The following is a 27333-nucleotide window of genomic DNA, read 5'->3' as shown; positions in this document are numbered from 1 at the left end:
CTAACCTTAATACATAAGCAGAGAGTTTTTCTCCCTCTTCCTGAAAAGTACTTTTGAACCTCACCAGCAAATCCGATGCACTTTCTGTATTGAGTCTCTTACAAATGCAGTTTCTAGAGCACTGAGGTAGTCAGTGGATGTAGCTGAGGGATTTCCAATCTTGACAAACCTCACAATATCTGAAGCAGGCCCCCTGAGACATTCGACTAGTTTCTGTTTCTTCAAAGAGTCAGAACATTGCCATTCTTCCAAGATATGGGAAGTCTGTTCAGCCCATACGTCATACTCATCTTCACCACTAGGTGTGGGAATTGCATCTGAGAATGTGCGCAGCTTCCTATAACTCTGTTTCAATTGGTGAGGCAATGTGACATTTTTGGACTAGCGAGTTAATAGCTCCAACTAAATCAGCACTAAGTGTGAGTGATGGGGAGGCTATGCTCTGAATATCAGCTAAAGATTTTCCTTCTTGCTGAAGAAAAGAAAGCAGCTTAGCTTGGAAATTCTCTCCTTTATCAGGCCCGGGGGAAAGGGGTATTTGATTGATTACCTGTACAGACCATGGACCTATTTCATCGACTATTCCTACTTTGTCTGGAACAGTAATTTCAGAAAGCCGTACAGAAGTTTCAATTAACGCAAACTCTTGTTTCCCTGTGTGATCATGGCATCGCCCACGTACTTTTGTCTTTCCAAACTCTTTGACTGTGTCTAAAACTTTGTAAATATCTGCCTTGGGAATGTCTATTGGCACCTGTCCTAGAACAAGAGCATGCTCAAAAAAAATTATTTTCTTATTACACCAAGCTAGAATTTTCTCTGTATCCATGTTGGATTTGTGAAGCTATACGTGTTTAAATGGAAAAAAATCTGAAGGAAAGAAAAAAACCCATATACATCAATCAATAACTCTGTATGTCTGTGTTATATATTCAAACACAGGGGTATTAATAGAACACATTGCTGTGTGCACCGGGGTACGAATAGCATACACTGCTAATTGTACCAGGGGTGCAAATAGCCTTACCCTTTTTCAATCTTAGCGTGATTGGACAATTCATCAAATCAATCACGTCCATCAGCAAGTATTCGCGCCACAGCTAACCAGTTCCAGGGAAGAGACAAGATGGCTAGCGGAGACTGGATGATCAAATTTTTTTTTTCAAAAAAACTCAATTTTTTCGTTGGTTGGCTGTGGAGAAGAAAAGGGTGAAGGAATTGGGACCCGACTGTCCGGACTTGAACATTTTGCAGCAGGATAATACATATTGTATTATAGTTCTCTGCAAACCTATGGTGGCATTATGCCTTCAGTGTGCATAGGCCTATTGTATAGTTATCTGCAAACCTATGGTGGCATCATGGCTTCAGTGTGCATATTGTATATAGTTCTCTGAAAACCTATGGTGGAATCATGCCTCCAGTGTGTCATATTATATTGATATTTTATCGGATTTCTTTCTAAATGCATACTTGACTAGATTTATGAGTGAAGTTACCAATCACAATAGATTGGCCGTAACACACTCACCCAATTTAGAATCACATTATCTCTCTCTCACTCACTCACTTTCTTACACACACACATACAGACACAGACAAAGAGAGAATGTTAACTCTACAAGGCAAATAAATTAAGTTAAAACTTTCGTCTTTGTAAGGAAATTTTGGCTATTTTGTCTTTATTATTTTGTCAGAATGCACAAGAATGCTTCGTTTGTATGTGAAAATCACAACAACAAAAAAATCTTGCCCCCAGACCCCCCTACAGGGGTTTGGTTTAAACTGTCAGCCCCTCCTAACATAACATTCACCAGCCGCTGCTGGCTCTCATAACACCTGAGCAGTGCCACAGACTGATCGACTCCATGCCACACCGCATTGCTGCAGTAATTGAGGCAAAAGGAACCCCAACTAAGTATTGAGTGCTGTACATGCTCATACTTTTCATGTCCATACTCAGTTGGCCATCATTTCTAAAAATCCTTTTTTTGTATTGGTCTTAAGTAATATTCTAATTTTCTGAGATAATGAATTTCGGATTTTCATTAGTTGACAATTATAATCATCAAAATTAAAAGAACATTTGAAATATATCAGTCTGTGTGTAATGAATGAATATAATATACAAGTTTCACTTTTTGAATGGAATTACTGACATAAATCAACTTTGTGATGGTATTCTAATTATATGACCAGCACCTGTATGCATGTATGTATGTCAAGTCAAGTCAGATTTATTTGTATAGCGCATTTAACATGCACAGAGTGCAACCCAAAGCGCTCCATATAAGACATTGTCATTGACACAGACTAACAAAGACAATAGATGCCGGACGGAACGGCGTAGTCGCCAGCATACCCATGACACCAAGACATACAACATATAACAAACAAATTAATAAATAAAATAAATAAAAATTAAAAATAAAATTAGTCCAATTTCCAACCGGCTGAAAATGTCCAAGGGCAAAGATGACCCGCGTGAAAACTGCGCACAGCTGTGTCTTCACAACCGATGCAACATCAACAAAGTTCTTTATAACCGACCAACCCGGAGAATTCACTGGCAGTCTGGAGAGCACTGGAAGAACAAGACAGTCCGAATTTGTGATGGGCGACCCTGCTGATTATCAGCTCGGTGGTCCTGGACAGTCACCGTTTGTTGGTTGTTGTTTCATGGTTGACGCTGTCAACAGAGTTTCTTAGCACTCAATCCAGACTCCAGGCACCGGTAGATGCTAGCATGGCAGCTCGCATGTCAGCCGCAGCTCGGTGGTCGTGGCAGCTACAGATCTCTTGCAGATTGACGTTAGGCACCCTTGCTGAGCAATCCCTCCGTCCAGACATTGGATGTGCAACGTCACGGATGGATGAGGGACTTCAGGCTAGCCAAGGCGCTCATCAGCCCAATGGAAGCTGGTTAACGTTAACTTGACGTTGATGGTGTCAGCTGAGTTTGTTAATCAGAAAAAAGGATTAAGAATAACACAAAAACGATCGAAAATAATATAAATAAAGAGTGATTACATTTAACTAGAAAAATAAATATAAAAAATTAACAGAACATTACATAAAATTACGAACATAAACATGATGCCAGATGGAGTGGCGTGTCTCGCCAGCATCCCCGTAACCTAGCTGGCGAGTGTATATATATGTGTGTGTGTAATATATATATATATATATATATATATATATATATCATCAAAATCCAAAGGGAATACACAAGGCACCAGGCTATATTTGTTCATTTATTGACATGACACAGGGTGAAATGAAGCAGAAACCAGTTGAGTGATTTCTAGAGTTTTTCAACATCTATGCAGACATAATGAAGCTTGACTTTAAATGAGAGTTTGCTGTGATTGTGATTATGATTTTAAGCAGTTTTCACAAAAACAGTATGACTTTAAAATGGAATTCATGTGCTGAGAACTTCATTGTGTGTGTGTGCTGACCCACCTGTGCAAAGACAGATGGTGTTGAATTGTTAACCCTGGATTTCTTTTCAAATACATTTCAGTCAACATTTCTGCACCAAAGCTGTCATTCACACTCTACAGAGAGAATGCCAGTTACTATGCCAACTTGACTTGTGAGTCAGCTCAGGGCAGTGTTCCAGTTACATTCCTGTTATTCCTGGAGGGGCAGGAGATTGATCGGCAGGTCGCCAACTCCCTGACTGTATGGTTCACTCTGCCAATGATGGTAGGAATGGACATGGTCTCAGCACAGTGCAGAGCAGAGACAAGTCACCAACAACTGACCAGCAACCTTCTTAATCTAGAAATGGGTGAGATGTAATAACAATAATGGTCACATTTGTGTGTTTTTGAGTACACTATGATGATCCACTAGTGACTGTCTTGACTTCTGATATTTTTACATACATGCACATAGTATATTTAAATATATTCCAATGTTAGTGTATGACCATATTCTATCCCTGTGTGTTAGCTCCTGTAGGGGGTCCTGTGTATCTGCACACTGAATACTTATACAATACTAACTGGCAAGTAGTAGCTATGCGACTGCAATGTGACATCAACAGAGGTACCTTTCCCTCCATCTCTTGGCTCCATAACAACTCATTCCTGCATCAGAAGGACTGCTCTAAAATCTCCAATGACAAGTGCCATGTCCTCTTCCTGACTGATATCACACCAGTGAATTTTGGGTATTACCAGTGCCTTGTGAAGGACAGTTTCAACATCAATGCATCTTGGGTGCAGAGTAACATTGTCCTTGTGGAGTCAATAGGTGAGAAAAAAATACCAGCAATGTATTTAATTCATATGATGAAATAAAGGATAACATTTACTATTGACTTTTCCTATAGATTTACCTACAATTACAACTGAGGTCATAGCTGTTGTGTTCTGCTGCACCTTGCTGATTGTCATGATGGGAAGCCTGTTCTGCATATTTTGGATGCTTAACTGTAAGAATTATGTGTCATAGCTATCAAAACATACCAAAATATCTCCCTATAGTTCATCACACCATAATATTTTTTTTTGCCCTCAGATCCAGTCTTGCAAACAGAAGGTGTTACCATACCTGAACAGCACAGGTGAGTCTTGTTTTCTCCCTTCAGTTGTCAATTGGTTTAAGTCCTCAACTGATTGTTGTTGTTTTTACTCTCTGCAGTGAAGTAATTACCATGCCAGCATTACCATTGAGAGCTGAGAATATAGTAGACATTATGGCCAATGAAGAAATGGAACTTCGCTTTGAACTACAGTAATACACTATTGGATGTTCACCAAGATTAGTAGTTTGAACAGTGTTATCCAACAAAATGTTTTGCTGTCCTGGCAAAATTTGCATCTCAATCAAAAACCATCACCACCCCATTTTGGTGTTGCAATGAATGTTGCCAATGAATATCACATTCCCTGTTATTCGAAGACATAAAAAAAAAATGTTGGGAAAGGTAATTTAGTGTTATACAGGGTTCGTACCGGTGCTTGAAATCCTTGAAAATGCTTGAATTTTAATGTTGCGTTTTCAAGGTTTGAAAAGTGCTTGCATTTCGGATAAATTGCTTGAAAATGCTTATAATTGTAAGTGTATTTCTTTTGACACAAAATCTGACGGAATAGTTAGCTTATTAGATGCAGAAAGTCGCAGAGTTTAAAATTAAAACTTCTCCGCCATGGTCCTCGCTTGCGCCTCTGCGTGTGTGACTGATCTGCCCAGTCTATGGATCTGTCATTTCATGCGTGACAACGCCCCCCTGCACACAGTCAGAGATGGCTGCACCAGCACCACCAACATAAAGTGAGGTTGCCGTTTTGATGATTTGATGACGTTGGTTAGAAAACAGCTATTTCGGACTGCTGAAAAGAAATCATGTAGGGTCATACAGATGCATTGCTAGCTAGGTCGCCATTAAAGCTTACATATTATTGAATAGGCTAGCTCCAATCATTGGAAGACAAAGAGAAAGTTAGGTTGAAGGAGACGAAACTTTAGGTATGGGAATGCAAAACCGCACCAGTCATGTCTATGGCCGTATATCTACCATTGAGTGTCCCAGTGACGCCACTTCCATTTGCCTCCATGGGACCTATCTTTCAAAAAATGTTGAACGCCATTCTATGGCGAAAAAGAAATTATTTTCTGGTCCCGGTTGACTTGTGCCTTGAATTACCCATATGTTGTTTGTCAATTTTAAAGACAATTTTTCATGTAAAGACATTTGCAGTTTGTTTCGTAACTATTGAATTACAACATTGTGAAAGATCGTAATTCCAACGACTACAAACCCATCAGTCGCGCTACGTTAGCTCATTCACAGCCACACTAGATTGTACAATAGCTTCTACCAGCAACAGGTCATAATTGGGCTTTCCTTGCCGATGAAAATACCATGAGTCAGAGGATTAAACACATCAGGTAAGTTGTATTCGTCCATAGACTGTACATTATATACTGTTAAGTGACATAGCAGGCAGCAAGATGCAACCGTTAACTAGCATAACAGCTAATCTTATCGTTTCATTCACGTTGGTGTCGCATATACATCGTTGAGGACGAAAGATGTAGTCCACTGAGCGGATTCGCACAAAACCAACATAACTTTTGAAGTCTATCGAACAACAGTACTTTCTTGACGTGAAAAATTATCTTTTAAATTCACACACATCATATGTGAAATTCGTGGCACAATTTAAACTGGACCAAAAAATAATTGTTATCTCTCCATTAACTCCCGTTCATATTTTTTGAAAGATAGGTCCCTTGTAGCGGAAGTAATACGGAAGTCACTGGGACACTCTATAGAGGTCACCTTTCTTTCTTCAAATTCAGTTTCATTTATTGACTAAAAATAGCTGACAAGACAATTGTCCTTGCATCCACGCACCGACGTCGCGCAACACGTACTGTAGGTTGTAGATACCTCCGACATGCCAAAACGAAAGTAGAGTTGACTCTATTACGCTATTATATGTCCTAACGAACGAACGCAAAACAGTGTTTCACGCAGCTCAAATAAACTTCAAAACCCACAAATCCATTGTCCAAAATAAATAATCGTCAGAAAGGCTGACTTCAAGGCTCAAAATGAGTTGCAGCTAGCTAACTTGCAGCTAGCTAACTTGCACCTGATATCAGAGTCTGGACCAATAGTAGCATATAGATAGTAGCCTAGATAGTAGATAATAGTAGATATTTATATGGATATTATCTAAGCATGATATTGATTATTGGTCAGTTATTTACACAGGAGACAGGAGAAGGGAAATCAGGCAGAAAGGTGGAAATGAGGAGTTATAGAGGGAAATCATAGGCAAAGGGCCCTCAAGTGAGTGAGAGTCAAGGTGTGACTCACTGTGTCAGAAGGTACAGTATAGGCTACAAGCCAGTGGCGGAACAAGTCAGAGCCGGGCCGGGGGCGGGGCACATGACCGGGCCCTTTATTAAACTTATCATAACATAATTTTACAACATAGGCTACACATGCCCGCAACAGCGGGTCTTACAAGCGTCAGCGCCACGGAGAGCAACTATGTAATTTTGAAGTCCATTGAACGTACATGAAGTGTAACCAAGAGAACAACAACAAAAACATTAGGCTACATGACCCCTAATAATAAAAACAACAATAATACGCGCTCCGCGAACTCTTCCACGATGCTCTGCATGGGCGGACTGGCCATCTGGCATACCGGGCATTTTCCCGGTGGGCCGACGCACCTTTTGGGCCGATAGAATAGGCTATATATATAATTTAACAATTTTGGCCAACGATCGGCCCAAAGGACGGACAATCAGCGGCCCACTGGTTACATTTCCATATTGACACTCGACTAATCCAATAACAGCTCACGTCAGGACCACCCATCACATTTTGGCCCAGAGCCAGGATTTTGTGAGCCATCAGAAGTTAATCGAAGTTGCCTACACGAAATTGCGGCGGATGCCGGTAGTGACAATAGTGCAAAAGTAACACCAATGAAAATTCAAAAATACAATATTGCAAGTAGGCTAGCAAATGTCAGCAACATGTTGAAGTTCGTTGAGTTTGAACGAGGATGTAAGCAAGCATACAGAGGGACAGTGAGCAGGTGGTGGAGCCTTGCGGCTACATGATAAGAACTCAGTGGTGGAGCAGGTAGGCTATGTGTGACATGCCATGCTGACGATGATGATTATGATGACTTATTAATTGCGATAATGTAATGATGTGGTTATGATAACCTAAGGCCGTGCTGTGATTATAATAACAAACAGCATAACTTAAATGTTCTAAATGAATGATTTTCAACCCCGGACAGCAAAAGAGTGTCAAATCGATGTTAATTGTTGGTCAGATTGATCAGTTTCCGTCAGGCGCCCAAAATTCAACATCGATGACATGAGTGGTGGTTGGTCTCTCAAAGTAGAGCGTCGAAAGGGTTCTATCTTGGAAGGGTTAATTATCATGGTAAAAGATGGGCTAAAAGACTGTAGACTGACGGAAATGTAGGCTACAAAACATCAAGTCATATTCATGCACAAGCCAACTAATATCCGGTAACCTATACGATAGGCTACTGGAAGACATTAAAGATAATTAGTTAATAGCTATAATGTTCCAAAATGTACCAGCAATGTAGTATAGCCTACAGGAATGAAATATTTCCAGCAACAGCCCTATTTATTTTGTGTTGTTTCAGTTGTCTTACAGTGATTAACGTCTACTACAATCTAGGTAATTTAGCTCTTTACACATAGGCAAATTCAGTAACTGTTTGGTGCTGCTGTCAGTTGAGCATTTTATAGTTTAAATGTAGCCTATTAAATAATTTGAAATGATACTTTGAATTCAAGCAGAAACTCTTCTTTAATAATTGCTTGTATAGCCTAGGCTACTTGAATATGGAGATCATGTACTCCATGGCTACCTCTGATCAGTGAGAGTGATAGCCAGTGAGGCCTATCACTTTCAGTGCTCCATGACAGTTGAAAATATATGCATATTTAAGGGTAATGCAAAGATTTTGTATTTAATTAGGTGTAACCCGACCGATTTGAGGGTCGCTTGGGCCAAATATGCCAGGGCCGATTTTTGGTCCCAGTCCGCCCCTGATGCTCTGTGTATGTCCATTTTCTTTGCTCTCTCATTCTCTATGGTGGTTTTTAATGATCTTTAACTTGGAGAATGAGCGCTCAGAGGTTGCAACGGTGGCCGGGAAGAGTCAAAAAAATAAAATTAGCGGTGCAAATCACTGAATGCAGAAGTTACTGCTGGGTGGTTGCATTGGCGGGCGAGGGGTGGCCGGCGGCCGGGGGCTCAAGCCCGAATCTTTTTTTTGTATGTGTTTTCAATTTCCAAGCGATTCTAATTTCTAATTTAACTTCCCTCGGTTTCTCTGTAAATGTTACAAAATGTAGCCTACTATTACTGAGCAAATATCCCTTACTTTCAAAGCCCAATATTGACAGATAATCTGATTTCCCACACAATGAGTTTAGGCAATGCCAGATCCGAGATGCGGTTTACGTCATAAACCTGGCAGGAAAGTTCAGAGCCGGCGCAGTCAGTTTAAACAACAAGCCGGTAGAAAAACTATTGTCAAGACATTATGCAATTAGGCTACTGTACCCGAATACAAAAATAAACTTCAGAAAGACAGAAAGTTTGTTGTACTGTATTCTGTAGTCTGTATTCTGTAGTCTCAATGACCGAATCAGTAGATATACCTGTTGTCAGTTGAGTTCGTTCAATTTATTGTAGGCTAGTAGCCTAGGCAAATATGAAGCGGAGATGTAACATTGGCTACCGGAGGGATTTTGAACTTGCATGTTTCATGCATTTTAGGGCAAAAAATACCATGGGATTGATGTGTTCTCCATTTGAGGCGTAATCAATTGCGGACGTGCACAGACAGCTCAGACACAGATCGCATATAGGCCTAGGTTAGGCTACTTTCACTTTCTAGAGCGCATTCATTAGGCTACGTAAAAGATGCTTCATACCAAAACAACGATCAAACATTATCAAATGTATCATGATGACGTGTTGTCACAAAGACTTACTCCAATTAGAAAATCGAAACCAAAATCATGTAAGTGTAAGTGTTCTCTCATTGACGCCTGTAGGAGACAATATCGTTGATCCAACTTTGTAAATTTGCACGTCGTAAAGTTCAATATGAGAGTTAAAATAAAGCCAGTCATACAGCAGAACATTTCATTCAATATTTTACACCTACTAAATCATCAAAGTAAATTTCAAAACTTCAGCATCCGTAGTCATAACTCGTCCTGTCTGGGGCAACCTATAAGCCTAATACGTCCCACTCTGATGAAAATGATTGAAAAGAAACCGTTTGCATGATCTTAGCTCCTCCGGCCTTGTGCCGTGGGAGAGGCCAGTCCCACCTTACCGGGGAGGTGGGGGGGGCGCCGACCGGCCCCCCTGTGGGTCCGGCACGGGCGTGCGCACCCCTGCACCCCCTCAAGCTCCGCCCCTGCTACAAGCTCCGCAGCCTATGACCCTGCAATTTATAAATGCAACATTCACTACTCTGATGAGGAGAAGCAGTGTTCTTAATTAAAGATGGAGCAGAATGTAGGCCTGTCTGCATGCCATTGTAGGCAAGAAAGAGACCTAATCAGTCTTGACTGTCATGAAAGAGCAAGCCTTAACATTAGTTTGAGTTCACATATTCAGCAAAGAATAGTTATTTGTTGAGTGATTATTTTCTTTTTTATTTTATTTATTTATTTAAATTTCAGCCAGTAATTTCTTTCTTAATTCTTTCTTAATTTCTTTTCCTGCTATTAACAAACACAATTTTCTGTTAAAACCATCTCTAAATGATAAAAAAGTAAAAATCATTTTGAGTTAGTATATTCATATAAGTGCTGGAAAAGCTTGAAAATTGACCTTGAAGGTGCTTGAAAAGTGCTTAAATTTGATCTTGGAATAGGTGTACGAACCCTGGTTATAGGAACATAGAGCTATTTATCATCAGCATAGCAATGAAAATCATAACATCATACTAGCTAATTATGTCACCAGAGGAAGCATCTATCTGCCCTATCAGTGGTGGTAGTGTAGTGGTTAAGGAGCTGAGATAGCATGCACTTAACCCCAAGTTGCTCCGGGAACATTGGGTCTTGTAATACAATTGACATATGTGAGTCGCTTTGGATAACAAGCTAAAAAAATAAATGTAGATGTATTCATTTCAGAAACGTCTGTGTGTCTATTCTTTGCATATCTCTTGAACCACTTAATTTGTCTGACTGACTTTACACTCGGCAGGTGTCTTCAAGTGTAACAAGTGAGTGTTGTGGCAAGTCTGGATGAGAAATGTGAAAGATTAGAGAAAGCATTTATCACCTCTTGCTACTTCCCTCCCCCTCTCCCTTCCCCTACTCTGACCTCAACAATATAGAGACTGTCTGTGATGCAGTTTGCCTGCAAGCATAAAAACATTCAGTGGATGAACTGCCATTCTGAGCACGCAGCACACACTCTGAATGCACTAGCAACCTATCTATCTATCTACCTACCTATCTAGTCACCCAGCATCCTTCTTCGTTGTGCTTCCTCCCCAACATCTTCTATTGTACTGGGCGACTAGATAGGCTGGTAAGGAAAGCTGGCTCTGTCGTGCAAGCCGAACTGGAGTGCATCACTTCGATATCAGACAAAAGGACCCTGAACAAACTGATCAACATCTTGGACAATGAATGTCATCCACTCCATAACACTATTACAAAGCAGAATAGCTTGATCAGCTGGAGACTTCGCTCACTGTCATGCACAACTGACAGACTGAGGAAGTAATTTGTCCCCAGGGCCATTGAACTGTTCAATGCTTCACTTAAGGTTAGAGAAGAGATAGACTTCTCTGCATAGTCTGTCTGCCTCTCCACCGTCTCCATGTTTGTGTACGTACAGTTCACTAGCCTACTGTTTTACTGCTACACTGTTTACATGCTATATTAGCACATACAGTGGGCAGTGCTTCGACAGCCAGCTTCACTTTCGCGGTCAGCGCGGATGGGATCCGCAGCGGTATCAGCGACTTTAATTTGTTTTTTTTTCAGTGAGGCGCTGCAACAACCCAAACAACCGGTAGATGGCTCAAGTGAGCAGGGTGTCTCGTAAAAAGAAATGGAGCCTGGAAAACCCTACACAGACTTCACTACAGACTTTAGCAGACTGGTTTAGAAATAATGTAATAGCCAGAAATATGCCTGCCCTGCCCTAATAAAAAATATTTGGTTAACTTTCTGAGTGAATCCGTTTGCAGCCCGTGAGAGGCATGGGACAAATTAAACATTCTGGTTTTCTCCGAGTGCGATGATAGGACGGACATCATTTGGACAAAATATAGAGTATTAACCTCCGTTGCTCAGCCAAATGCCTTCCTGTTACGTCCTGTTATCACGGAGTTACAGGGCGATAAGCGATTTTGATGGTCACAAGTTTACTTCATTAGGGACTGTTAGTTATTTATTTAAGGGGCTACGGAGGAGTTTTGGGAGCATTAGTCCAAAAGGCGTGACCCTCCCTGCGCCAGCAATACATTTTTTCTATGACCCTCCAAAGTGATTATGAAAAAATCACTGTCAACTTTTCGGGTTTATAAGCCTACTGTATTTTAACGTTTTCACATATTTGGCCATAAGCCGTTTATCATAGGCTATCCGCGAAACCAAACTACAAAGGCGAACACTTTAACAGGGGAATTAATTGGGCATGAATCATGCTGAGCAGCTATTTAGCTACCTTAGAATAATAAGGTTCTATCTGCGTTTTGAGTAGGTACAACGGGGCCGATTGAAGCGGGGGCGAATGAAACATTCGGTTTTCTCCGAGTGCAGCGATGATAGACAGTTATCATTTGGACAAAACATGGAGCATATTAACCTCCGTTGCTCAGCCAAATGCCTTCCTGTCCGGGTGGGTTGGCGATAAACAATTTTTGATGGTCACAAGTTTACTTCATTAGCGGTTTATTTTTTGGATTATTAAAGAGTGTTTTTCATTTAAAGGTTTGACTTCGTGCTTATTCAGTAGAGCATTTAGTGCTCTCCCCAATCCCAAAGCGTTCACATTGCATGTTTGTTTTGTAATGGATGCAAGCTTGAGATAGGCTATCGTTTGACAATGAGTTGTTAACAGAACCAAGACATATAGCCCAGCAGCAATCTAGGGACTGATCGTTATTTATTGAAGGGGCCACGGAGGAATTTTGAGTGCTTCAGTTGGAAGTTGCATGACCCTCTCTTGCCTGCTAGAAATTGTTCAATGACCCTCCGACAGAATTGTTAAAAGACATGACCCTCCTGCCAATTGTCTTCCGCCAGCGCCACAGCCACACACTTTGTGATAACGTTCTTAAATCAATCTTTCCGTGAGCTTGCATGCTACCAGTCCTTCCTTTTCAAATGTGTTTAGCGCCTGTTTGCACAATTTCACAAATAATCATATGTGATTAATAGTATGATAAATAATCCCTGTGCACGGGGACGAAACAATGCATGCCAACTGTTTCCGTGTTTATCCGTATTTTAACTTTCCCGCTGTCTTGCCGTTTTAATGTTTTCCCGTAGAATATCCCATATTTTAATACTCTCATAACAGCCCCTGCCATCGGGCCTGTCTCTGTGTTGCCCTGTTGCTACCCCTTGCCCTTCCTGAAACAGATGTCTTCAAATCATCTTTTTCCTTGCTTGAAGGCGAACTTAGAGTGATGTTAACCTATTTAAGTTTTTAGGCGCGATTGTCGTGAAACACAATTCATTGGCTTGCATGTTAAGCCTTATGTCTCGATGCGCACCTGAGGCTACTCAGCTGCAAGAGAAATAATTTCCCCTGTTTGTATGTTCACTGCAAGTTGGCCTACCATAACTTACCAACTCTGCACTGACTGGCTATTTATATTTTTCTGTGAAATAAGCAAATGTATTTGTTCAACTTTATGAAGCAGAATTACGCATAGGGTACTTGGAACATAATACATTTGACAAAGGACAGATGAATGTTGCTAGTGACAAAATATTAACTTTCAGTGTTTTACGATGTCTTTGTCATGGGAAGTGTTTTCCCCATGCATTTATTCTAGGTTACTGTCAGTGACTGCGTGAGAGAAGCGGGTTCTGTGTTTTCGTTCGTGTCAGTGACTGGCGAGAGAAGCGGGGTCTGTGTTGTGTTGTGTTGCGTTGCGTTAATTTATTTTCATTGGGCATACCGTGCCGTGCCGTCCACAGCTCTTCAGTTCTGACAAAGCCAAAATTACTCCTTTTGAAACAATGAGTGCAGGAGGAAGCGTTTGTATGGTTATATTGCTTGACGGGGGTGTCCCAAGCAGCTTTCAGCCATAAGGCTACTTTGAGAACATTTCAATTCACCCGACACTAATATTCAAAATGTTGAAAACTATTTGGCATAGCCTATAAAGCAGTTTAATTAAATAAAATGTTAGTTGTAAACAAATGAGCTACTTGGTGAGGCTTGGCCTCACAATCTTCGTGCCTTAGATGGCAGGAAAAATCTTCACGATAGGCCTATTAACTAACCACCCGATTCACGTTGGCTGGGGAAGGGGCCATCAGACAATTGTGCCCAGTTAATCCGGCCCTTCCCCCAAAAAATCACACCTTCCCACCTCTGACAGCTTAAAAGAAGTCAAGAGGACTCCTTACTCACAGACCTATTCACAAACCTGCGGTTTTGAAATCCTATGCAGCTACAGGAGCTTCCAATCGCGAGGAAGCAATTTTGCATTGTAGGCATAACTAACATGCAATAACCCATAACAACAACCAAAACTAGGCTAATCATTGTCAACATGTAAATTAAATGTAACATTATTGTGAATCAAATTAAAATGTTCTCTTTTGCAAAGCGTAGGCATAGTAACAGAATAATTTAATAATGTTACAAAGATACTACATCAATCCATTATGTTTCATTGGGCTACTAGGCTATTTGTTTTGCCTTGATTCATTTAGGCTAGGCCTTTTTATTCAGGGGCCATATTCACAAAGAATTTTAAGGCTAAAAGTAGCTCCTAACTGGCGAATTTAGGAGCAACTCCTAAAAATAATGGGCGTGTCACTCCTAACTTCAGGACTCCTAATTTTTTTTCACAAAAAGTAATTCCTGAAGCATTTTAGACCTAAAAGTAGCACCTAAGTCTGGGACAGCTTAAGTCGAGAGGACTCCTAACTCACTAAGACCTATTCATAAACAGCTTTTTGTGGCATTTTACGTTCGCGATGTTTTGAAATAGCCTATGTAACAGGAGCTTCCAATCGCAATTTTACATTCATAAAAGGGATGCAATAATGCCACCAAGAACAACCAAAACTACTAATTGTTAACATGTAAATGAAATGTAACGTTTCATTGTGAATCAAATTAAAATGTTCTCCTCTTTGCAAGCGTAGCCTAGGGATATGGTGACAGATTAATTTAATAATGTTGCAAAGGTAGGCTACTGCATCAATCCATAGGCCTATGTTTCATTAGGCTACTAAGCTATTTGTTTTGCCTTACTCTTTATTCATTTAGGCTAGGCCTTTTTATTCAGTTATTAATCATCTTCCGTCCTTCGCACTACTTGTGTGGCGCCGCGCATTCTCGACCTGTCACCTGTCAGTCATCATCGGAGAGAGGTGTTTGGAATTCCAGCGTTACAATCGTCCAGCCAATCAAGGTGGTCACTTCAGTCAAGCTCGTGCATGAGAAATGGCGTCATCCATAGCCACGAAGACTCACTCCTAGTTTAGGAGTTGTCTGAAAGGCTTTGTGAATAACTTTTAAGAAAACTCCAATCTAAAATCTTTAAGTGCGATTTAGGAGTAGCCTACTCCTAGTAGTAAGATAAAAGCCTTTGTGAATAGCCCACGGCCCCAGTTATTCATCATCTTCCGTCCTTGTGTAGCGACGCATTCTGAGACCTGTCACTCACCATCGTAAGGGGAGGTGTTTGGAATCATGCCAGCGTTACAATCATCAGCCAATCAAGGTGGTCACGCTTGCCCATTTACCCAAAATAATGGTCGAATATTACTGATGATCATTGTTATTTAAGAACATGCAGTGTCGTAGGGGTACCAAAACATATTGCTTTCGTAAAAAAGCAGCATAACGCACATTCTGGCGGGTCGCTATATTTTGGGTTCATTTCAATACATGGGATGTTTCAATTCATGTGCAGGTTTAATAATTAAAAAGGTTAAAATGTTAAAAAATGGTTTTAATGCAATTTACAAGCTCTAGTAAAATTCCTATGACCTAATGCTTTTGTTTCTACAATTTTGTATTTAATTTCTGTTTGTAATATTTGCGAATTATTTTACTAATTCCTGATTGGTTGAGGATACTGACCCTGAACTGTTCTTGAAATCGGAAGGAGAGCGAGAAAGTGTTCAGTTCGTCCGGAGGATGATTAAGAAGACAGTCTACCCGATTGTTTCTCCCTGTTAGCATATGCAAAACCAAAACTTTTCCAGGCTATGGGAAAGAATCTGCAGCCAAGTGTTCGGCTAGGGCACTTAATGAAGCAGCGGACTTTAGTGATGTGCTTCGGGACACTTTTCCTTTGTTTTATTTGAGAAGTTTAAAGTTAGACAGTCGTGAATAGGCCTACTGCACGCGACAAGCGCGAGAGCACTTCGGTTCCAAGACAGTGAGGAGGGTCGGCTACAGCGTTGGTGGGCTACCTGGTAACTGTGCTTGGGGAACTGTGTTAGAATCATCCCAATCGCCGGAGAAGTTGGGGTTTCGTTTGGACAAGACGGCCGAGATCAACGACATGGTGGGGACCGGGAGATTCGGTGCGGCAGGAGTCCATGCAGGATGCGAGTGCTGAGGGACGAGCCACGACAGGTCCACGCTTCAGCTGCGTGATCATGCAGTGAGCGCGTGAACACTCTACTCTTCACTTCTCTGCAGCGATCAGGTACAGAGTCAGTTTCTTTTATGTTGCTCTTCGAAAGTGAAGCGGCCAGTGTTTAATTTCCAGGCCCCAACGCACCCAAGCGACGTTCAGGCCTGCAACGGGGTACTTTTCTGGGTCATTTAGTTTAGATTTAAAGCCGGTATAGCTTAGGATATTTACTAGTGACTTTGGTGACTTTGCATTTGAACTGAATGTTTGCTATTGCATGTACAGTGACATGAAGGGACACTGAAGTGGGTTTACATTTTCAACTTTAAAGGGTAATTTTGGAAGTTTAAAGGAGAACTTTGAATTTTAGGTTTTGTGCTAAGACACATTCATTGTTGAGTGTACATTGCTATAAGAGCATTGTGAGTTTAATTTAAGCTTTGTGCCCACTCTTTTGAGTGTGTATTTTGGTTTATTTAAAACAAAGACAACAAGGATATTTCATTTATTAATACATGTAATTTCATTTAACAATTATTTTCATAGTAAAAGGTAAAGACATTTTCTTGGAAATTCATTCTTTCATTGTGATATTCTTACTGGGTTAAAAAGATTAAAAGGGTGTATTTACAGTATATTCACAAGGTAACTCATAACCAACCGATCAAAACTACTGCTGTTTTATCACCAAAACTGATAAGAACTCAGGGCGCCCCATATTTGAGTGTTTCACATGTTTCTAGGTGTCTTGCCAGTAATTTAGGCAAGGGGGCGCTACACAAAATGGAGGCACTGCTGGGATGGTTATGAGAATTTTCTGAAGTATTTTAATTTGTCCCAGTGCATTTTTGAACATTTTATTGAAATTTAGATTTTTTTTATTTTCAGTCATGGCTGATAGTAAGTTGCAGGCAGAGCTTATTGAGTGGTGTGGCACTGAAACTATTGATGTTACTCGCGCCATACTAGTGGTGGGGGTGGGGAAAGATCTCGAAGTGGCCAAAATTGAAGAAGAGCTACACACAGTCCGATGCTGGGGTCGAGTGAGAGTAAGGGGAACCAAGCCCTACAGGGATGGCGATGGCGTACTAGTTCTCTGTGAATGCAAAGAAGTCATTGATCCAAGAGTAGTTCCTCCTGAAGTCCGACCCAATGATGGCGCTGTTTGGAAGATCATAACTCATGCCCAGCAACCCACTCCTCAAGCTCCTGCTGAGGACTTTTCAGCCAAGTTGCAACGTTTTCTAATGTCAGAAGGAAAGACCCTTGCCGATATTCAAAGCTTGTCTTCCACTGATGAGTCAGTCTTGCGCGCCATGGTCGATGTGGTCAGCCGTACTACCAAAAGTCAAGCTGAGAGCCAGGGATATCGTCGACTGCGGATCTTCTCAGGAATCACTCCCACCCCGGCTGGGGAGGAATCTCTAGAATATTGGCTAGAACAGGCAACGTTAATGGTTCAAGAGAGTGAATTCACTGAACAAGAGAAGAGGCAACGAATCCTGGAGTGCTTGAGAGGCCCTGCTCTCGAAATCGTCAAGTCACTGCGCCTCAGTAAGCAAGGAGCCACAGCACAGGAGTTTCTTGATGCGCTGGACAGTGCGTTTGGTTCCGCTGAGTCTGCTGAAGACCTGTACTTTTCTTTCCGGCTCATACAGCAGAAGTCTGGTGAGAAGCTGTCAGACTATGTTCGCCGAATTGAACCTTTTCTGGCCAAAGTGGTGAAGAAAGGAGGGGTCTCAGCTAGTGATAAAGACAAAGTGCGTGTTGAACAGCTGCTTCGTGGTGCAATTGACTCAGACTTGATGCTGCTACAGCTAAGCTTGAAAGAGAGACGCAGTAAACCCCCCAACTTTCTTGACTTACTGTCTGAGATCAGAGCAGAAGAAGAATGCCAGCAAACACGAAAGAAGGTGAATGCGCGTATTCGGAATGTTGCTGCTTGTAATGACTCAGTCGACGATGATGTGAGCATAGAAGTGCTAAAGGCTGATTTTAAAGCTTTGAAAACTCAAGTGTTTGAGATGAGTAAGAGTTCAGCAAATGAAGGAGTCAGTGCTCATGCATCTATGCCAAGTCCAAGTCACTCAGGCTATGACAAGTCAGAAGCTGCTGCTTTACGAAAGAATGTTAGAAGATTAGGCAGAAAGTTGAAGTCCAAAGGAGGGAATGCAACTGAGCCTTCGGCTACTGTAGCCGCTGTCGGGACTAAGAGCCAAAGTCAAGGTTCTAGGCAAACACAAAGTCCTGGAGGTGGTGAGCGCTTCTGTTACAGATGTGGAGAAGATGGCCATATCGCCACCCAGTGCTCATCTGCTGAAAATGAGAAGAGAGTCATTAAGAGACTCATAGCGTCGCTTAACAAAGCTAAAGGCAAGCTGTCGAACGATGGCAATCCAAACAGTGAGACCACCAACTGTTTCTCTAAAAAACAGGAAGTATGCACAAACACACATGCCCCGCTTCCCAAAGGTCTCATTGGTCCACCTTCTACAGTGCAAGTGAGAGTGAACGGTAACCCCTGTACAGCCATACTGGATAGTGGGTCCCAAGTAACCATAATCTTCCAGAAATTCTATGAGAAGCACTTGTCCGATATACCCATACAACCAGTGTCTGGCTTAGCCATTTGGGGATTAAGTGATACAAGTTATCCCTACTCAGGATACATTGTAGTTGACATGCAGTTTCCAAAGGAGCTAACTGGAAAGTCAGAGACACTGTCAGTGTTGGCATTGATTTGCCCTGGGCCTAACACACCAGATCAGGTCCCAGTGATCCTAGGCACAAACGCTAACTTGTTCTACAGACTCGCTGACCTGTGTGGTCACCCAAAGAGTGAGGCTTTAGCCCGTGCCCTGAAAGTCAGCAACACTGGACAGAGGAGAGAACTGGTGCTGCCTAAAGCCAATGACACGAACACTGAAGATTCAGTGGGTTTAGTGAAGTTCATGGGCCCTGACGACTTGAGACTTACCCCTCAAGAGAGTCGCTGTGTACCATGTCATCTGGACCTCAGCCAGCCAGCACCTAAAGGCATAATCGTGGTGGAGACGAGTGAAACTGTGCCATTACCCCACGGTGTGATGTTCCAGCCTGTAGTTGCTCCCGCTTCTGCCATTGACCCCGACTGCTTCTCTCTGTTGATTCAGAACGAAACCAAGAAAGAGATTACTATACCTCGAGGCACTCCCCTAGGTACAGTTCAGTCAGCTGATTTGGCCAGTCCTATAGTGAGAAGTCAGAACACTGAAGAACTGGATCCAAATTTGATAGACTTTGGAGATTCTCCTATCCCCAATGAATGGAAAGACAGACTTAGGGGAAAACTCTGTCAACGTCGCAATGTGTTCTCACTCCGTGAATGGGAAGTTGGCTTAGCCAAAGGCGTTGAGCACAACATTCGTCTAACTGATCCCCGTCCGTTTCGTGAAAGATCCAGACGCCTGGCACCTGCGGACATAGAGGACGTGCGTAAGCATCTCCAAGAGCTGTTAGACGCTGGAGTGATACAGGAGTCTAGGAGTCCATACGCATCACCTATTGTGGTAGCAAGAAAGAAGAATGGAAACGTGCGTATGTGCATTGATTATAGGACTCTGAATAGTAAGACGATACCTGACCAATACACCACACCACGCATCGATGACGCATTAGATTGTTTAGCAGGAAGTCGATGGTTCTCTGTCTTAGACCTTCGTAGCGGTTACTACCAAATCGCAATGGCGGAAGAAGACAAAGACAAGACCGCGTTCATTTGTCCTCTTGGCTTCTACCAGTTCCAACGGATGCCCCAGGGGGTGATGGGAGCTCCTGCAACGTTTCAACGTCTAATGGAGAAGGCTGTTGGGGACATGAACTTGCTACAAGTCCTCGTTTATCTTGATGATTTAATTGTGTTTGGTGCAACGTTGGAAGAACATGAGGAGAGACTTATGAAAGTCCTGGACCGTCTCGAGGAAGTAGGCCTAAAAGTGTCTTTGGACAAATGCCAGTTCTGTCAGCCCAGAGTAAAGTATGTTGGCCATATCGTCTCTGCTGATGGGATTGCAACAGATCCAGCTAAGGTTGAAGCTGTAACCCAGTGGCCACAGCCTACTGACCTAAAGTCACTGAGGTCATTCCTTGGCTTCTGTGGTTATTACCGCAGATTTGTGGCAAACTACTCCTCTATTGTTAAGCCCTTGACAGACCTAACCAAAGGGTATCCCCCTGTTAGGAAAGGAAAAAAACCTACTGTCGCGAAAGATCAACAGTACTACAAGGAGGCTGAACCTTTTGGCTCACGATGGACTGGTGCATGCACAAAAGCTTTCCGGGAGATCATCAGACGCCTTACCAACGCGCCTGTGTTAGCGTTCGCAGATCCTAACAAGCGCTATGTGCTGCACATCGACGCAAGTCTCAAAGGTTTGGGAGCAGTCTTAAACCAGGTTCATCCTGAAGGTCTCCGTCCTGTCGCATTCGCCAGCAGAGGATTGACTGCTGCGGAGCGAAGGTATCACATCCACCAGCTCGAGTTTCTAGCACTTAAGTGGGCCGTGGTAGACAAATTCCACGATTACCTATATGGTGTGAGATTCACGGTAATGACTGACAATAACCCGCTCACGTATGTGCTGACAACTGGGAAACTCAACGCAACTGGTCACAGATGGCTTGCTGCACTAGCCACTTATGACTTCGAAGTCAAATATCGCCCTGGAAAGGTGAACATTGACGCTGATTTACTCTCACGCAACTGGTCTGATGTTGACGCAGAGCCCTGGAAGAAACTGTGTCAGGGTGATGTGAAAACACTTTGCAGTCAAGTGCGTGCACAAGATGTGTGTGTGGCTGAAAGACTAGGAGTTCCTGCAGAAGGCATTCCTGAGCTCTATTCTTTTGCAACTCACCTGAATGTTGAGCAACTAGAACGGTTCACCCATGACGACTTGCAAAGAGCTCAGCTCAAAGACCCTGTCCTCAAAGTAGTAAGAGAGGCCTTGAAAACAGGCCACTGGCCTTCTAACGCTGCTGATACAGGTGTGTCATTACTGAAGCGTGAGGGAACAAAACTGAGAATTAAAGATGGATTACTCTACCGAGTGACAACCAAAGCTTCTGGTAAAGAACACCGCCAGTTGCTGCTACCCAAAGAATTCAGAATGCGGGTGTGCCGAGCTTTGCATGATGATATGGGGCACTTGGGAGTAGAGAGAACTCTAGAACTGATAAGAACAAGGTTCTATTGGCCGAAGATGAGTCAGGCTGTTGAGACATACATAGGCAACTGTGGGAAGTGTGTCACGTGGAAGAGTCCATGTCCACGAGCCGCTCCATTACAGCAGATTACTTCCACAGGACCCATGGAGCTTGTATGTATCGATTTTCTCTCTCTAGAACCAGACTCAAGTGGAGTTGCCAACGTTCTCGTGGTGACTGATCATTTCAGTCGCTATGCGCAAGCATACCCAACCAAGGATCAACGAGCAGTCACTGTCGCCAAGGTATTGGTCGAGAAATTCTTCGTTCACTATGGTCTTCCAGCTCGAATTCATTCGGACCAAGGCCGTGACTTCGAGAGTCGGTTGATCCAGGAATTACTGAGGACCTTGGGAATCCGTAAGTCACGGACGACACCCTATCATCCCCAGGGCGACCCACAACCAGAGCGCTTTAACAGAACACTGTTATCTATGCTGGGAACCTTGAGAGATACTCACAAGCGTCAGTGGAGTAGTCATGTGAGTCAGTTAGTACACGCATACAACAGTACCAAGAATGATGCCACAGGGTATTCACCCTACTACATCATGTTTGGCAGAGAGGCCAGATTGCCTATTGATGTATGCTTAGGAACCGATAGTCAAGAACCAGTCAGTCATTCACGTTATGTGGAAGATCTCAAGAGAGACTTAAAGAGTGCTTACGAGTTAGCTACCAAGTCTGCAACTCAAGTTCATTTGAGGAACAAGAAGAACTATGAGAGAGTCCTACGCAACCAAGTATTAGCCAAGGGTGATCGAGTACTCTTGAAGAACTTGGGGTTGAAGGGGAAACATAAATTGCAGAGTAGGTGGAACTCTTTACCCCTTATGTGATGGTGGAAAAGCTCCCTGATTTGCCTGTCTACAGGGTGAAGCCTGAGAGTGGGATGGGGAAGCTGAGAACTATTCACAGAAACAACATTTTGCCAATTGGAAGTTTGGTGAGAATTTCTGAGAAGTCAGATGTTCAAGAACAAACCACAAGGCCTGTGACTAGGAGTCAGAGAAAGTCAGTGACGCATCAATCACATGCTAAGAGGTTTCAAGGCAATGCAGGTTATCCGCTGAATGAGGAATCTAGTGGCTCTGACTCTGAATATCAGCCTATGTTCAGATGGAGGTCAGAACCTGAAGATCTTGAAGATCCTGTCTCTGAAAGAGATCATGAGAGTGAAGTACAGAACACTGCTGATGAGCAGGACAGTGTGTCTGATCATGATGAAGAGAACGAATGTGATATGATGTCAGAAGCCATTGCAGACTCTAGTGATGGTGAGATCGATGCGGCCGATGACGTAGAAACGCCTGCTGAATCAACAGGTAGTGCAGAGCCTGAAAGACATTCTCCCGTGAGAGTGACTGAGGAAGCCCAACCCCCGAGAACTTCCCCTAGATGTGAGAAGAGGTCTATTAAGCCTGTTATCAGACTAACTTATGATGAGGCAGGGAAGCCTAAAGATCAGCCGTTGACTATAGTGCATAGGGGTGTAGTCATAAAGATTGGTTAAGGGAGTTTTATTTCATTTTCCTGTGTCATTTAGGTTTATGTTTCATTCATGTTCATGGGAACTAGGTTTCATAGGGACATGTAAACCATTTAAGTGGGGGAGAGTGTAGCCCTGTGCTATATTTTGGGTTCATTTCAATACATGGGATGTTTCAATTCATGTGCAGGTTTAATAATTAAAAAGGTTAAAATGTTAAAAAATGGTTTTAATGCAATTTACAAGCTCTAGTAAAATTCCTATGACCTAATGCTTTTGTTTCTACAATTTTGTATTTAATTTCTGTTTGTAATATTTGCCGAATTATTTTACTAATTCCTGATTGGTTGAGGATACTGACCCCTGAACTGTTGCGAAATCGGAAGGAGAGCGAGAAAGTGTTCAGTTCGTCGGAGGATGATTAAGAAGACAGTCTACCCGATTGTTTCTCCCTGTTAGCATATGCAAAACCAAAACTTTTCCAGGCTATGGGAAAGAATCTGCAGCCAAGTGTTCGGCTAGGACACTTAATGAAGCAGCGGACTTTAGTGATGTGCTTCGGGACACTTTTCCTTTGTTTTATTTGAGAAGTTTAAAGTGAGACAGTCGTGAATAGGCCTACTGCACGCGACAAGCGAGAGCACGCTTCGGTTCCAAGACAGTGAGGAGGGTCGGCTACAGCGTTGGTGGGCTACCTGGTAACTGTGCTTGGGGAACTGTGTTAGAATCATCCCAATCGCCGGAGAAGTTGGGGTTTCGTTTGGACAAGACGGCCGAGATCAACGACACGGTGGGGACCGGGAGATTCGGTGCGGCAGGAGTCCATGCAGGATGCGAGTGCTGAGGGACGAGCCCACGACAGGTCCACGCTTCAGCTGCGTGATCATGCAGTGGGCGTGAACACTCTACTCTTCACTTCTCTGCAGCGATCAGGTACAGAGTCAGTTTCTTTTTATGTTGCTCTTCGAAAGTGAAGCGGCCAGTGTTTAATTTCCAGGCCCCAACGCACCCAAGCGGCGTTCAGGCCTGCAACGGGTACTTTTCTGGGTCATTTAGTTTAGATTTAAAGCCGGTATAGCTTAGGATATTTACTAGTGTCTTTGGTGACTTTGCATTTGAACTGAATGTTTGCTATTGCATGTACAGTGACATGAAGGGACACTGAAGTGGGTTTACATTTTCAACTTTAAAGGGTAATTTTGGAAGTTTAAAGGAGAACTTTGAATTTTAGGTTTTGTGCTAAGACACATTCATTGTGAGTGTACATTGCTATAAGAGCATTGTGAGTTTAATTTAAGCTTTGTGCCCACTCTTTTGAGTGTGTATTTTGGTTTATTTAAAACAAAGACAACAAGGATATTTCATTTATTAATACATGTAATTTCATTTAACAATTATTTTCATAGTAAAAGGTAAAGACATTTTCTTGGAAATTCATTCTTTCATTGTGATATTCTTACTGGGTTAAAAAGATTAAAAGGGTGTATTTACAGTATATTCACAAGGTAACTCATAACCAACCGATCAAAACTACTGCTGTTTTATCACCAAAACTGATAAGAACTCAGAGTGTTTCACCCCATATTTGAGTGTTTCACATGTTTCTAGGTGTCTTGCCAGTAATTTAGGCATGGGGAAATTCCCCGAGGCTTTTGCAAGTCAGCATCTTCAACGGTAGTCTATTAAAAATATAAGTTTTCGATGTCCCAAACGGAGAGCCATACTTTATTGTTTTAACGATCTCTATGCTACTCACAAAAATGTAGGCATGGGGACATGATGAAGTAGGTTATCCAACTGTCGTGTGTTAAATTATTGTGATTCACGAGCCAGTGGTTTTCAAACATTATCGCGTGACTCGGACATCTAACTAAATGCAACAGGCTCATATCGTCCCAAGATTCGCAAAATGAGGACCAGTGTTTTGTCAAATTGCAAATAGCTATTCGTTTTAACTATTTTTATGATAGTAGCCTATACAAAAAGCACTTCATACTATCTTAATCTTGGAATATGGGGAGGGAAGTAGGCGCCTGCAGTCAGCCAAATATGAATGTAATTCTGCGGCATAAAGCAGATGTAATTGTTTATTGTACAGAAAAATAAAATGACATGTCAAACAGTCAATTGACTACATTGCAGTCAAGAAGTAGGGCAAATTAATTTCATTTAAACCAAAACGTGGGTCATAGTTGTCTAAGCCTCTATTCGTAGCCTGTTAAAAAAACGCCGCCAGATAGTATTAAATCGGCAACAACATTATTTTCTGCAGAAGCCTACCCAAGGCTACAGATTAATTCTGAACAGTTATTTCTCTACTGGCTCAATTATCACACCACTGTTTTGATTTTATGAAGTTCGTTAACCCCAACACTGACAATAATGTAGACAGCAAATTTCGATTTCGATTTTCGTGTAGTCAAGCCTTAAGCCATACCCAAGTAGCCTAAATCGAGGTAATGTTTAATTATGCATGATTTATTTTGTTATTGAATTCAGAGGCTGGGATTACTCGGCAACAATTATGTAAGGGACGGCAGGCAGGCAGAGCGATGTACAGTGGCAGAGCGGCGCACAGTGGCTGAAAGTGGTACTAAAGCTTCACGCGGCTTTCGCCCGGCGTAACGCTGAATGAAGTGGTCATTTGAAAGCGATGCCCACTGTATGCATATCCCCACTTCAGTGGTTGAGAGTGTTCTAACTGGTAGCATCATCACCTGGTATGGGAACTCCACAGTTAGAGATTGTAGTACTCTGCAGAGAGTAGTGCGCTCAGCTGAACGTACTATAAGAACTCAACTCCCTGCTCTACAATATATCTATTCCAGAAGAGTACTCCTAAATGAGCCCAAAAGATTCTGAAGGACTCTTCTCATCCTAACAATGGATTATTCCTACCGCTGAAATCAAGAAGACGCCTATGTAGTCACAAAGCCAGAACTGAGAGACTCAAGAGAAGTTTTTATCCCCAGGCCATCCGAACTCTGAACTCACACTATACTGACTTTGCACACATTCACTCCTCAGCACTCTCAAACATTTCCCAACTCTGAACTCACACTATACTGACTTTGCACTCATTCACTCCTCAGCACTCATGACTTTTAGCACTTTTACATCCCTCTCCCTATGCTACAGACCTTTTATTTATTTTCTTATTTCATCACACGTCAAAACACACACATACATACACACACACACATATCTGACTTTCTCCAACTTTTGCACATCTCCATAGAACTTTTTATTTATTATTTTTGATTTCTCCTCCATCTATCTACCCATGTCCTTGATTGCCTAGCCTTTCTGCCCCCACCCCACCCCCATCCCCAACACAAACACAAAAAAACACACACACTTACATCATTACTGTCATCACCTCACATACATATAGCACACTGCTTGCTACAGTACGCCTCCTCTACATACTTGCTGCACACTGCCCCCCTCCCTACATACACAGCACATTGTCTTCAGGATCTTCTCCAACACACATCCTCTACATACTTACAGCACACTGCCCCCAGCTACCCACACACACACTACACACACACACACACACACACACACACACACACAGTCACTGCTCCACTCCCCTCCCGCCCACACACACATCTTTACTGTCATCACTCACATACATCATACATACAGTACTCTGCTTGCAATAGTAATTCCCTTCACCATACTTGCAGTACACCCCCCCTCTCCCCTACATACACAGCACATTATTTCATCAGGAAGCTTCTCCAACACACATCCCCAACATACTTACAGCACACTGACCCCCAATACACAGCACATTGTCTCATGAGGAAGCTTCTCCAACACACATATTGCACACTGCCCTCTCCCCACATACACAGCACACTATCCCATCTCCCCTGTCATCCCCCCAACACACACACCAAGAGCCCTGGCAGTTGGGTTAGCCCCTTGAGCCGTGGATCTGCCCAAGGTTTCTTCCTTGGTAAGGGAGTTTTCCTTGCCCCTGTTGCTCTTGGGTGTGTCCTTGTTGGTGCCCCCCGCCCAATCCCAATCCTCCCCCACCTTTCTTATGCAGCCCTTGCCACTTAATCTACTAAACCCCTCTTCTACTGCACTTCCCCCCCCCCCATAAATGCACAAATAGGCTGACACCAGACATAATTTCATGCATGTGACAATAAACTTCCTTGTATCCTTGTATCCCCTCCCTCCCTCTCACAGCCTGGACTGGCCGTACTTAATACTTTTTATTCAATACTTGAC

The 27333-nt window shown here is 42.5% G+C and overlaps 2 protein-coding genes across 9 annotated transcripts in view; both read left to right on the top strand.

The window, feature by feature from the left end:
* Nucleotides 1-27333, top strand: part of LOC125300873 (Fc receptor-like protein 5) — a 141823-nt gene that overhangs the window by 53855 nt on the left and 60635 nt on the right. For 6 of the 8 annotated variants that reach the window (XR_007194620.1, XR_007194617.1, XR_007194618.1 and 3 more), the window contains exons 5-8: nt 3527-3796; nt 3961-4263; nt 4343-4444; nt 4531-4576. Coding sequence is in view for 2 of the 8 variants with exons in the window: in XM_048253034.1 (XP_048108991.1) it covers nt 3527-3796; nt 3961-4263; nt 4343-4444; nt 4531-4576; nt 16216-16372 (878 nt within the window). In the remaining 6 variants the exon portion in view is untranslated. Of the gene's footprint in view, nt 1-3526; nt 3797-3960; nt 4264-4342; nt 4445-4530; nt 4577-4653; nt 5281-16215; nt 16439-27333 lie in introns of those variants that run through there. The other 2 variants (XM_048253034.1, XM_048253035.1) reach the window with 2 other exon arrangements.
* LOC125300872 (retrovirus-related Pol polyprotein from transposon 412) lies at nt 16466-23720 on the top strand. Its single transcript, XM_048253033.1, has one exon. It carries the CDS (start codon nt 17243-17245, stop codon nt 22433-22435), a length of 5193 nt encoding a protein of 1730 aa, XP_048108990.1. The 5' UTR covers nt 16466-17242; the 3' UTR covers nt 22436-23720.

This window comes from Alosa alosa, chromosome 9 (assembly GCF_017589495.1).
Source record: "Alosa alosa isolate M-15738 ecotype Scorff River chromosome 9, AALO_Geno_1.1, whole genome shotgun sequence".
Classification (NCBI taxonomy): Eukaryota; Metazoa; Chordata; class Actinopteri; order Clupeiformes; family Clupeidae; genus Alosa; species Alosa alosa.
Note: the sequence above shows the minus strand (reverse complement) of the source record. Positions and strands in the feature narration are given on the sequence as shown.

Bases quoted from the DNA above. Each gene is read 5' to 3' on its own strand.
- LOC125300872 (XM_048253033.1), top strand. From the start codon at position 17,243: ATGGCTGATAGTAAGTTGCAGGCAGAGCTTATTGAGTGGTGTGGCACT.